Raw genomic sequence first — 13,228 nt, 5'->3', positions numbered from 1 at the left:
ACTGCCTGCTCACACAGGAGACCTGTACTAGGGATTTGAACTGCCGAACTGCCGACCTTTCTGATCGACAAGCTCAGTGTCTTAGTCACTGAGCCAACTAGTCAGGCTAGTCAGGCCTGATAGCCTTTCCCTTCCTTTCCCTTCCTTTCCCTTCCTTTCCCTTCCTTTCCCTTCCCTTCCCTTCCCTTCCCTTCCCTTTCCTTCCCTTCCATCATTGCAGGACATGTTAAATCATAAACCATGATTAATAACATTATCCAGATCCCTATAATGTACTAAACAAAACCCCTAAGTCAAATAGCCACATTCTATCTTACAGAGTGTTATGAACCCAGTTTCTTACTTGTTTCTTATTTCTCCTCTTAAGAGCGCATAAGAGAAGATCAAGGGAGGAGACATTCCTCATAAATTGAGCCCTTTCACCCAATGCAGCCTGCGACTTAGGATCTGTGTCTTTGCTTTTCTGCCTTGTCTTCTCACCTGTCTTGTTTTCTCTTCCTTTTGTGTAAAGGTTGCAGACCGAAAATGTCAACAGCACGGCCATTAAAATCTCCAACTCCAGTTCCGCTGCCTTCACGCTCCCTTCTGCTTCTTCTCTCAGCATCTCGGGAGACAGCGATGAGATGGTGGACATTAGGGCAAGCCTGCACTTTTATTGGGGTTTTCTTTGTTCTTAGAATGGGTTTCCTTCTGGTCTTGAAATATCTTTTCGTTTTTAGTCAGAATTTAAATGTTGAAACAGCAACGAGGGTCCATATGACCGTCTCTCCTTCTTTTTCTTTTTTTACTTTGGTGCGTTCAAATCAAGATTGACTTCCGGTGACTGTTCGGGAAAAGTTTCTGCAGGTTTCCCTGGCAAGATTTCAGAAGTGATTTGCCATTGCATCCTTCCAAGGGCTGAGAGACAGGGACTGGCCCTTAACTGAAGAAATGTTGACCATTAAGTATCCCTTCTTGCAGATGGTGAGCTTCTCGGTGAATCCCTTTTCCTCAAGTGACTCATTTGATATCCATGGAAGCGTTGGAGGCCTGACTCTCACCAGCCTAGATGGACTGGTCATTCCAGTGTATGACCTGTCAGAAGATATTGAGGTAATTTTTCTTCTATGTGTGCTTTCCACTCCTGAGGGCAGGGGTGTCGAACTCAAGGTCCATGGGATGCTTAGATCTGGCCCACAAGCCTGCTCTGGAAACAGCAAAGGACCGGCCCATGGTGCCTCTGCCAGCGAAAACGGAGCTTGGGAAGGCCACGTGTGGCCCACCTGGGCTCCATTTTTGCTGGCAGGGGGCTGCAGGAGGCTGTCATGATCAAAAAGGAGCCCCAATGAGTGATGTTGAGTAGGCCACGCCCACCTTGGCCACACCGATTCTGGCCATGCCCTCCCCATGGCCCCCCGAGGTCAAACACAACCCTGATGCGGCCCTCAATAAAATCGAGTTTGACACCCCTGTCTTATAGGGGGTTTGCTGAAGACAAATTTGTCCTATATCCTGATGGTTCTGCTCTTTTCTTCTTCTTCATTTGTAGTTCCTCTATTAAATGGGTAGTAATACCAGAGTTGAGAATGATCAGAGCAGAAAAGACTAAATATTCTACCAGCATTCTACATCTCTCCACATCCCTCCATTTTCTCTTCCTCAAGTTATTCACTCTCTCCTCCATTCTTCAATATTTAGGAGACAGAAGCACCTTCTTATTTGTCCCATTATCCTTAAATTTATAAAAAGTTGGCGTAAATTACAAAGACTATAGTTACTGCGATCATGTAAATGCTTGTGATTTATTTTTTAAGGCTCTCAAGGTATGAATGGATTTCCAGAGCTAATTGGTTAACTTTAACCATAGATAAGGTTACCCAGTCCCGCAACTCAAGAGGATAAGAATATATTGAATCTGGGAAATTTCACAGCTGTCCAAGTCAACGTGACTTCAGCAGATTCATCTCTAGTGATCTACCTGGAGGTGGATCAAAATATTCCACTTATCCTTTATTTGGGATACGATTACCTTCCCAACGAGACTGATCATGAACTGATGGCACGTCTTCCTCAGAACAGAAATACCAGAGGTAAAATAAAATACTCTCAAGAGGTTGCACATTTTTAAAGCTCAATCAGTCATGCTTTGTTGACTAAGCCATAATGATTACCCATAATGGCTTGGATCAGACCTAAAACTATATCTTTAACTACATTATGACATAGTTCTGTGGTCCTTAGCATGGGGTTTAACAGTGTCATTGTGTCCTTTGAATCCACTTGTCTTCCTAATCTGCCTATTTTTTAATGTTTAATTCAAAATAGAAAATTAGCATTCTGAAAATGAAATGGTTAACTTTCAGTGTCATTTTCTTTTTAAGAATTCCCCCAGCCTAAAATCGCACCCTTAACTTTCATTAGAAAATAAAGATGATGGTTAGATGAGTGTTACAATTCAAACTGCTAAATAATAAAATATAATAGGGTAAAGAGTGAACATTTTGGGGCAAAAGGATCTATAGAGGATGGCAGATCAGTGCTTTGCATTTCATTATCTCCTCCTAGCATCCATTTTGTCATTCACAAATTCCAAACACGTCTACCAGCCTGAAAAGGTTGGAAACTCCTTTTGAAGTAACGTAAAAACATTTTTTTTAAATCCTTTTTGGTATAAATACAAAAGACTCTTCAAAAACAATTCTGTATGTTCTAAGACTGGTTTCCTAACCAGGCAACGCTCTTGTATTGCTGTGCTAAAACTGATCTGCATTTATAAACTGGTGATTGTATTTATTCACTGTTTAAATCCCAGATTTATTCAACTTTTTATCTGATCTCTACATGGCTTTATCTGATTTTGATGAAGTCTACTCAAAGGGCATCAAATTTGATCTCTGTAGAATCCAAAAACTGGTAAATTATTTTGTAATGAGCATCAATTATTTTGTAACTGTTGTGTGGCCATAATGATATTTTATGTAGAATCTGAATTTGTGGGGGGAAAAAAACCACCTAACAAATACTTGTTGTTTTTTGTTTTATTTTTGCAACTCAGACGAGGTATATTCCTGGGTGCTTCACTCAGAAGATCTGATATTTGGAGAAGGAATGTATTATTTTGTAGTGAGACCAGACACAGAACTGGACTTCCTTGCTTCCAATGAAATGAACTTCTCCATCACTTGTTTTGTGTCCCAATGCGTATTCTGGGATGAGCACCAAAAGAGCTGGAATAGCTATGGATGCCGCGTAAGTAGAGAGAAGTAGAAATATTGGAATACATATTGAAGATTTATTGCTAGGCAACATTTTTCCCTGCTATGAGACCTTTTAGATATACTGGGACTGCAAGTTTTGAATGCTGGGAGTTACAGTATATTGCTAACATTTCTGGAGAATGCAGGCTATGGACTGTCAAGTTTCAAGGTCGTCTCAAATAAATTGCATTTCAAACAAAGTCTTTGATGAAAAAAACTCCCATTTATTAAGCACGACATTCTAAATCCGACTCCATCGTAGCCAACACTGACTTCCAGACCCAAAACCCTCCCTTTCCCCACTCCCCTGCACTCATTGGTTCCCCACTCCCCTGCACTCATTGGCTATCTTCCAAGTCACTCTACCCCTAATCTACTGCTCCAGCTCAAAGGAATTTCCCCCCTCCCATCCCATCTCCTAGGGGTTATTATCTCCAGGGAAAATAAGTAGGTGAAAAGTCAAACATCCCTTTCCAGACGCCTCTGCTTCTCCTTCTTACGTCAGCACTAGAGTAAATGCAGCTTGAAGTGCTGACATGGATAACTGCTGTATTGTAAGACTTAGTTCCCCCTCAGTCAAAAGTAAACAACCTGATTTTAAATGAAGATGTTATTGAAACTAGGACTACATGGGAAGTGTTTCTCTTGCCTAAAAGAGAAACATGTGTAGCCCTTTATAGTTAGACACAAAGGATCAGGACCATAAGTTGAACTATAGCTCAGAAAGATTTATTGCTCTAGCAATAAAAGTGCGTATAGTCAAGGCTATGGTTTTTCCAGTTGTAATGTATGGCTGTGAAAGTTGGACCATAAGAAAGGCTGAGCACCAAAGAATTGAGGCCTTTAAACTCTGGTGCTGGAGAAGACTCCTGCGAGTCCCTTGGACTGCGAGGCGATCCAACCAGTCAGTCCTAGAGGAGACCAACCCTGACTGCTCTTTAGAAGGCTAGATCCTGAAGAGGAAACTCAAAGACTTTGGCCACCTAATGAGAAGGAAGGACTCACTGGAGAAGAGCCTAATGCAGGGAATGATTGAGGGCAAAAGAAGAAGGGGACGGCAGAGAACGAGGTGGCTGGATGGAGTCACTGAAGCCGTCGGCGTGAGCTTAAATGGACTCCAGAGGATGGTAGAGGACAGGAAGGCCTGGAGGAACGTTGTCCATGGGGTCGCGATGGGTCAGACACGACTTTGCAACTAACAATGACAACAAATACAAGAATCTAGTCAACAAATGGCCAGCACTACATAGGTGCTAGATAAGGGCCAACTGAATTCAAGGAGGGCTGGACTTAAGTCTTTTGTGGCAATGCAAGGATTCTAAACTGATGGCACCTTTTATTCCACCCTCAAGGTCTGCCTGCTTTCTATAATAGAAGGTAAAAGCAAGAAAACAAAAGAATGAAAAAGACTCCTGCCTTGGGCAGGGAATTGGACTGGAAAACCGCCCAGGTCCCTTCCAGCCCTATGATTCTGTGAAATCAAATCTTAACCTAATGAGGTTTTCTCCACATAACGTCTCTTTCCCTGCATAATAAGCAATTTATGATTTATTTATTTATTTATTTATTTATTTATTTATTTATTTATTTATTTATTTATTTTGTCGCATTTCTATGCCGCCCCACTCCCAAGGGACTCTGGGCGGCTTACAACAGAGAATAAAACAATGCAACAATATCCCATACAAAAATTAAAAGAAAACATTAAAACATTAAAACATTAAAACGTTAAAACACATACACTCCAATTCATGGCCGGGTCTCGCAAGATCACTATAACGAGATCACTTTACCTACCACAATGACAGATGTGGAAACAAAGACCCCAAACATCTGTGTGAAGTCTGTGATTGTACAGATGGGACAGAGATAGAGATCAAAATGACACCTCTTCTTTGGCTTCTAGGTCGGTCCCAAAACTACTCCTGGGGATACTCAGTGTCTATGTAACCACCTGACCTTCTTTGGTAGCTCTTTCTTTGTCATGCCGAACACCATCGATGTCAGCAAAACTGTGGAGCTGTTTGCCACTTTTGTGGACAACCCTGTTGTGGTGACAACGGTAGGATGCATCTTCCTCATCTACCTTCTGGTTTTGATTTGGGCCAGAAGAAAAGACATCCAAGATGATGCCAAAGTAAGTTGTACATAGTGTCTGTCTGGCTTTTCCCCCCACCTTCTTTTGCAATACAAAGAGTTCTCTTTTGCTTGTAAAGAGGGGCTGAGCCATTATGGAACCTACAAGACAGTACCATGGTTTATTTATCACTAGCTGATAACGGGGCATTGCCCAGGTATTTATTTATCCCAATCCTGTATTAAGATTTTCCTCTTACCAGAGGGAGCCCCCTTGTGGTGTACTGTGAAGCTGTTACCATAGCAACTCCACTGTGTTGCACAGTAGAAGCCATTTTAAGGTAGTACAGTAGACACTATTTTAAGGCACAACAGTATCTTAACAAAACAACCCCCCCCCGAGGAGTGTTAGGGTTGTCTTACCCCCACGGTATTTGTTTCCAGAGAGTAAGTTATCTGTATACCAAGTTTGGTTGAAATTGCTTGAGACATTCCAGAGTTATGCTGGAACATACATACATACATACATACATACATACATACATACACACACACACACACACACACACACACACACACACACACACAGAGCCATTTTTATATATATAGAAAATTCATGAAGTCTATGAAGATTCTCAGTCATCCAGGTTTACGGTTGTCCCAAAAGTGCTTTGGGACCAGAAAGTCCGAGAGGCAACTTGCTTTTTGCTTATCCAATCTTCCACCATGGAAGATTGTCCCATTTTCAATTCTGTAGATCTTGAACAGTGTACATTTTTTAAACCTCTCAACACTGATCTAACAAGGAATCTTTCCTTGTTTATTTACATGTCCACAAATTAGAATAACAGAGTTGGAAGGGACCTTGGAGGTCTTCTAGTCCAACCCCCTGCTTAGCCAGGAAACCCTACACCACTTCAGACAAATGGTTATCTAATCTCTTCGTAAAAACTTCTAGTGTTGGAGCATTCATAACCTCTGGAGGCAAGTTGTTCCACTGATTAATTGTTCTATCATATTTCTATTCAACATCTCCTGGTTGTTTCTGAAATTGCATTACTTCTCTCTAGGTGAAGATAATCCTCCTGGAAGACAATGATCCTTTTGCTCAATATCGTTATCTAGTGACAGTTTATACCGGACATCGCCGAGGTGCAGCTACGACCTCTAAGGTAGCCATGGAGTCCCAGATCTTGTGGCTTAAAAGAGCCACAGCACTTATTTCATCCCGAGTCTAAATAAGCGCCAAAGAGAATGTTCTCTTAAATCACCAAGCCATAAACCCTCCTTATTACATTCCCCACTTAGCATGGCATGCGCATGGCCTAATCTTTAATTAATAAAAACAGAAATTAAAAAAACCTATCTGCACAGTGTACTCTTGTCTGATCCTCAGACACTCATGCCTTGTCATTTGCTAGAGGGAAGACGAACAGTGATATACAAATAGGAACCCTGCATACAGTACAAGTAGTCCTCAACTTACAACGATTTGTTTAGCGACCATTCGAAGTTACGACAAGATGGGAAAAAGTTACTTACGAATGTTGTTCAAACTTGGCAGCATTCCCCCATGGTTACAGCATCAAAATTTAGGCACTTGACAACTGGCATGTACAGATAGTTCTCGACATAAAACAGTTCATTTAGTGACCATTGAAATTTACAATGTCACTGTAAAAAAAGTGACTTAGGGCCACTTTTCATACCTTTGTAGCATCCCCACGGTCATGTGATCAAAATTCAGATGCTTGGCAACGGGTTCATACTTACGACCGTCGCTGTGTCCCAAGGTCACGTGATCCCATTTTGCAACGTTTTGACGAGCAAAATCAACGGGAAGGCCAGATTCACCTAACAATCGTGTAACAGACGTATCAACTGCAGTGATTCACTGAACAACGGTGGCAAAGAAAGGTCGTGAAATGAGGCAAAACCCACTTAACAAACGTCTCACTTTGCAACACAAATTTGGGGTGCAACTGTGGTCCTAAATTGAGGACTACCCGTAGGCAAATGAAATACACGAGGAAGTGAAGCAATCCTTATGCATCCTTTCTATTCCAGGTGACTCTCACCTTGTACGGCCAGGAAGGAGAGAGTGAGCCGCATCATTTGATGGACCCCGACACCCCCGTTTTTGAGCGAGGGGGTGTGGATATCTTTGTCTTATGCACCCTCTTTCCTCTTGGGGAACTACAGAGTATCAGACTGTGGCATGACAATTCAGGAACAAGCCCTGCCTGGTACGTAAGAGAAGGAACATGTTCTGACCTAGGCTTCCCCAGCAACACGAAGCCGAGTCCTCGTCCTGATAAACCCCTTTTATTTAATTTACAGTGTATTCCTCTCCAGCAAAGTCTTTCCTCTCCCACAGTCTTTCAAGATAGGTCACAATTGCTGACCTTTATCAGGCTTGGAGAGTGGCCAGGCCGATATCTTTCAGACGCCGCAATACTTGGCAAGAATGCAGGAATGAACTAATTGTCTCCTGCAAACTCCACTCCCCTTTCGCTCCTCTTTTATTCCCTCTGGGAGGGACCATTCACCACCACCTGTGGCTTTACTCCTGAGTCGACCCTTGTTCCTTAGCTGTTCCCTTCTCCTGGCAGCTCTGTGCATGCGCACACTGGGAACAGGCTCCAGCTGTTCGTCTGCCTCACTGATGTCGGATTCCGAAGGCAACTGAAAACTGGCATACAGCCCTGACCCCCTCTCTGCCTCTGACGCAGAGCCCTTGTCAGAGCCTTCCCCAGACTCCAGGACTGGCTCATGTTCCTCCCCAACCTCCTCACTGTCCAAATCTGCTGCCAGCTGGCGGGCCCCAACAGAACAGAACTAGAGATGTCCTTTTATCCTCCTTTTGCAAAGAGGGCATCTTCTGAAATACTTCTTTATTGTTTGCATTTACATTTCTGGTTAATTTTTTTTTTTGCATGGTTTTGCATTGAAGTAACTAGCAGTCATGGATGTGAACTGGGCAGCCATACCAAATTAACAAATGAAGACATGAATAAAGAAATAAAATTGTTCTTTTTCCTGAAAGTTCAAGGAAGGGATCTTCTATTTTAATTTTAATAGAAAGACTCTTCTATTTTAATTTAATGAACTCCAATTTAAAGGGGCCCTCAAATACGTTGGGTTACAATTCTAGCCTTGTTAGATTAACCTTTATAGATTGTTTAACTCCTTGGGAGTGGTAGACCATGACTTCTGAAAGGCGCCCAGTTGAAAAATTAATGTTGTTTGGTGTCAAGAGCGTCCTTAGTGTGAGACGTGAAATATTATTGCTTTCTACTAAGTGAGTCTAAAAATAGCTTGCGGCCAGAACATCTACTCCATCAAGAATAAGACTGCCAGACAGCTTCAAGTGATTTTATTGGGGATTGGGTAAGTAAGCTAGGTTCACACATTCTACTGAATCAACCTAGCTATTCTATGACTAAGGCGGGACTAGAACTCACTGTCACCCAGTTTCTAGTCCCGTGATGACGAACCTATGGCACACGGAGCCATATCTATGGACACGCAAGCGTTACCCTAGCTCAGCTCCAGTGTGCATGTGTGCATCGGCCAGCTGATTTTCGGGGCCTTCCGGTCCCACCGGGAGTCGGGAAACAAGCTGTTTTCGGCCTCCAGAGGGCCTCTGGGGGGGTGGGGAAGGCAGTTTTCACCCTCCCCAGACTCCAAGGAAGCCTCTGGAGCCTGGGGAGGGTGAAAAACGGGCCCATCGGGCCATTGCGTGCCAAGTGGGGGTTGCACGGGGGGTCACGGACACATGTGCGGGGAGCGGAGTGCATTGAATTATAGGTATGGGCATACACACGCATGACCCCCACTTTTGGCACACGATGGCAAAAAGGTTAGCCATCACTGTTCTAGTCTGATGCCTTAACTGCTAGGGCTGGGCTGCTGGGGGTTCTGTGCAGTTCGGAGAACCCCCAAATCCTGCTCCTGGCTGGCCCTGCCCTGCCCACCCTGCCCCTCCCAGGAGTCCTCACACAGCCCGTTTTGGATGCAGGTAAGTGCATGCGGAGGCTCGGGGAGGGCAAAAAACAGGCCTACTGGAAGTTCCAGAAGGCCAGAAATGGGCCTCCAAAGCAGGGGTGAAATGCTACCAATGCACTCTGGTTCAGGCGAACTGATAGTGACAAAAACTACCAGTTCGGGCGAACCGGTAATAAAAAAAGCTACCGGTTCGGTTGAACTGGTGGTTTAAAAAAGCAACCGGTTCCTCTGAACCAATTTCTGACAATCAGCTGTGCAGCGCGGTTTAGCTTTGCTAGAAAGCAGAAAAACCTGCTTTCTAGTGAAGATAAATCGCGCGCCACAGCTGATCCCCCCTTTGCTGTTCTACTTACCTTCCCAAGCGTCCTTTTGGTGTGTACTGTGCCTGTGCATGTGCGCACAAAGTGCACGTTTGGCACACAGTATGCATGCAGCGTGTGTTTGGCACACAGTGTGCATGCGCATGCAGCATGTTTTTGGCACACAGTGTGCGTGTGCATGCAGTGCACATTTGGCACGCAGTGCACATGCGCAGCCAGCAAACCGGTTTGGATTTCACCACTGCTCCAGAGGGCCTCCAAAGCCTAGGGAGGCTGTTTGTGCCCTCCTGGAAGCTCGAGGAAAGCCTCCACAGCCTGGGGAGGGCAAAAACACCCTCCGTGGTGCAGGAGGCCGACTAGGCCACACCCACCATGGCCCGCCCAACCAGCAACTGGGCAGACTGTTATCTAACTATGCCATTGCTTAATATAATGCATGAACCTCACCGTGTCCTTTCTTTTATATTTTTCATTCACAGGTATGTGAATCGCATTCTCGTCCATGATGTGGCCACTGATCAGAAGTGGTATTTTCTTTGTAACTCTTGGCTGGCCATTGACGTTGGTGATTGCGTCCTAGATAAAGTCTTCCCTGTGGCCACTGAACAAGACATGAAGCAGTTCAGGTGTGTGTTTTTGTTTGTTTTGGAAAGTGGTGTGCCTAACATATGGTATATATTTTTTTTATTTCCAACGAAGGCTCAAAAAAATAAAAAGTTTGGTCAAGTTTCCAGAATTCTACTTGTATTTTTTTTTAAATGGCTCTAGATCAGGGGACTCCAATCTTGGCAACTTTAAGACTTGTGGATTTCAACTCCCAGAATTCCTCAGTCAGAAGTCCACAATTCTTAAAGTTGCCAAGGTTGGAGACTCCTGCTTTAGAGTAATTAATTGGTGAGCAAAAAGCAACAGTTTTTGTTTTGGTTCCTCATAGTTTCATCTGGTCTCTTTCTCTTCTCTTCAGCAATCTCTTTTTCATGAAGACCTCCAGAGGTTTTCGCGACAGCCATATCTGGTACTCCATTTTCAACCGTTGTCCACGCAGCTCTTTTACACGAGCCCAGAGAGTGTCCTGTTGCTTCTCGCTTCTTCTGTGCACCATGTTGACCAGCATCATGTTTTGGGGGATACCCAAGGATCCAGCAGACCAAAAAATGGATTTAGGTAATAGCCTTACGGCTTTATTACTTTAGAGTACAGTAGGAAGGACAACTAAGAGGAGTTAAGAGGACTATCTGAATATGAAATCTAGGCACGGAGAACAAATTCTAGATTTGATGCTTCTTCTTGCTTTGAAGTTGGTGGCACTTTGAAAACATTTTCTTGATTCCTCCCCTTACCAAAAACTATACTGACCTACAGTATGCTAAATGACTGTTATGAAGATGTTGGAGAAAAACTTACAAAATGTTTAATCTTTTTGAAACCTGCTGCATAAATGCTTTGCCGAGACAGATGTTAGAGTAAGAACTATGGAGTCTGTCATTTGTAGGTGAAATATATTGTATTGAATCCTCTTTGTGGTTTGTATTTGGAGATGGCCAAGAGGAGATATGGAATCTGGCATATGAAAAGCAAAAGAAAAGGAGGAATAGAAGAGAACAAGGAATGACAGTTAGGGAAGATGGTGAGATGGATGTTCCCAATGATTATTGAAAAAAAAGCAGAGCGAGAGAAGAGTAGGGGGTGATGGGTTGGGAGCATTCATCCCAAATCTTGTACCTTCCAGATAGATTGGACTACAATTCCCCAATTATCAAGCATTACAATCAAAAGTCAAGGTAGCTGGAGTCTCAACGTAGCTAAGTATCTCATTCACCTTCAAAGGAACTTTTGTTAACCTCAAACGTTTGTCAGTAGAATCCTTGTTTAAAGACTCAAAGCCACACCCTTCTGTTGGAACAATACTCTAGTTTTCTGTCAACCATCTACTTGTGTTGATTGTAACTCATATGACTTCTGTGCAGCATGGCCAAATGCTCCATTAATGTCAATATTAGTCATAATCTGGTGCACTTGAATGGGATTAAGCTGGTGTCTTATTGGCATTATTAAAGTAGGATTCACACATTATGTTAAACCATGGCTTCCAATTCACTAAAATTGGCTTTACAAAAATAGATTAAGTCAAAACTGGTCAAGCACGTGACCCTTCTTTTTCGCTTGCTCTTCCCAGGCAAGATAGAGTTCACGTGGCAAGAAGTGATGATTGGTTTTGAAAGCTCCATCCTGATGTTCCCCATCAACTTGCTCATCGTCCAGATCTTCAGGAATATCCGTTCTCAGTTTAAGAAAGAACAGAAACCAGGAAAAAGTGGGCGTGTATCCCCTGACTTCCCTTCTCTTCCCCAACAATCTCCCCCAAATGTGTCCCTCACTGCTGAGGCTGTGATCAAGGCAAGTGATTGGAATTATTTATGGCGAGTGAGACAGATGGTTTGACTCATGTAAGAGATCCCATCTCAGATAGGACGCTCAAGTAGCAAATGAGGAGCAAGAACAGTCTAAGACAGTCGTCTGCAACCTTAAGCACTCAAAGAGACATTTGGACCCGTTTCCTACAGAAAAGAAAACACCGGGAGCCACAAAACCTGGGTGGGCGTGGCCATCTCGATGTCACTCACTTCCACCAGTCATATGACCCCCCCTAGCCACGCCTACCCAGCCGGTCATTAGGGCAGAGAACCAGTTGTTAAAAAACACCAGGAACCACAAAGCCCTTTTGACATATCTCTCTCTCCCCTCCCTCCCTCCCTCCTCCCTCTCTCTCCCTCTCTCTCTATGTCTCTCTCTCTCCCCCCTCTCTCTGTATCTCTCTGTCTCTGCCCTGGCCACTTCTCCATCCCCCGTCGCCCTTACCTTCTCAGGCCAGGCGAGGAGTGACTCAGACGGGAGGGCGAGGGGCAGTGGTGGGATCACCCAACAGGGAGCCACAGCAGAGGGCCCAAAGAGCCGCATGTGGTTTCAGAGCCGCAGGTTGCTGACCCCTGGCCTAAGACATATTGTTTTCTATGGCAAAACAGAAAATGATGCTCAGGTGCATCTTAAGTACCCAACCCCAGGAAGGTATCCATCCCACAAGTATCTTTCCCTATTGTTAGATGTTCAAATATGATAATAACTTAATCAAATGAAACAAGAAGCTGAATGCCCATATGACTCGATTAGAACTTAGACATCTGTTTTATAGTCTTCTCAAAAGTAGGGCAGCGCTATTGAAGAGCAAGACTTCTGTCTGGAAATCTCTGCCAGTCAGAGCAGACAGTGCTGAACTCAATGGACACTCAACCATAGAGAACTCAAGAGAGTCCATAACTCAGATAGTCAAATTTAGGGGAGCCTCCTATACCCAGTGGTGAAATCCAGTTGTTTTTATCACTGGTTCGGTGGGCGTGGCTTGGTGGGTGTGGTTTGGTAGGCATGGCAGGGGAAGGATACTGCAAAATCTCCATTCCCTCCCCACTCCTGGGTGAAGGATATTACAAAATCTCCATTCCCACCCCACTCTGGGTCCAATCAGAGGTGGTATTTGCCGGTTCTCTGAACTACTCAAAATTTCCACTACCGGTTCTCCAGAACCTGTCAGAA

The 13,228-nt window shown here is 43.9% G+C and overlaps 1 protein-coding gene across 1 annotated transcript in view; it reads left to right on the top strand.

The window, feature by feature from the left end:
- Positions 1 to 13,228, top strand: part of PKD1L3 (polycystin 1 like 3, transient receptor potential channel interacting) — a 77,827-nt gene that overhangs the window by 39,382 nt on the left and 25,217 nt on the right. The window contains exons 21-30 of the mRNA XM_087877318.1: positions 512 to 638; positions 889 to 1,092; positions 1,847 to 2,069; positions 3,035 to 3,228; positions 5,143 to 5,373; positions 6,383 to 6,484; positions 7,380 to 7,558; positions 10,120 to 10,266; positions 10,605 to 10,804; positions 11,817 to 12,037. Of these exons, the coding sequence (XP_087733444.1) occupies positions 512 to 638; positions 889 to 1,092; positions 1,847 to 2,069; positions 3,035 to 3,228; positions 5,143 to 5,373; positions 6,383 to 6,484; positions 7,380 to 7,558; positions 10,120 to 10,266; positions 10,605 to 10,804; positions 11,817 to 12,037 (1,828 nt within the window). The remainder of the gene's footprint in view (positions 1 to 511; positions 639 to 888; positions 1,093 to 1,846; positions 2,070 to 3,034; positions 3,229 to 5,142; positions 5,374 to 6,382; positions 6,485 to 7,379; positions 7,559 to 10,119; positions 10,267 to 10,604; positions 10,805 to 11,816; positions 12,038 to 13,228) is intronic.

Source organism: Pantherophis guttatus, chromosome 11 (assembly GCF_059756535.1).
Source record: "Pantherophis guttatus breed Tessera chromosome 11, ASM5975653v1, whole genome shotgun sequence".
Taxonomy (NCBI): Eukaryota; Metazoa; Chordata; class Lepidosauria; order Squamata; family Colubridae; genus Pantherophis; species Pantherophis guttatus.
This window is presented reverse-complemented; position numbering and strand designations above follow the sequence as displayed.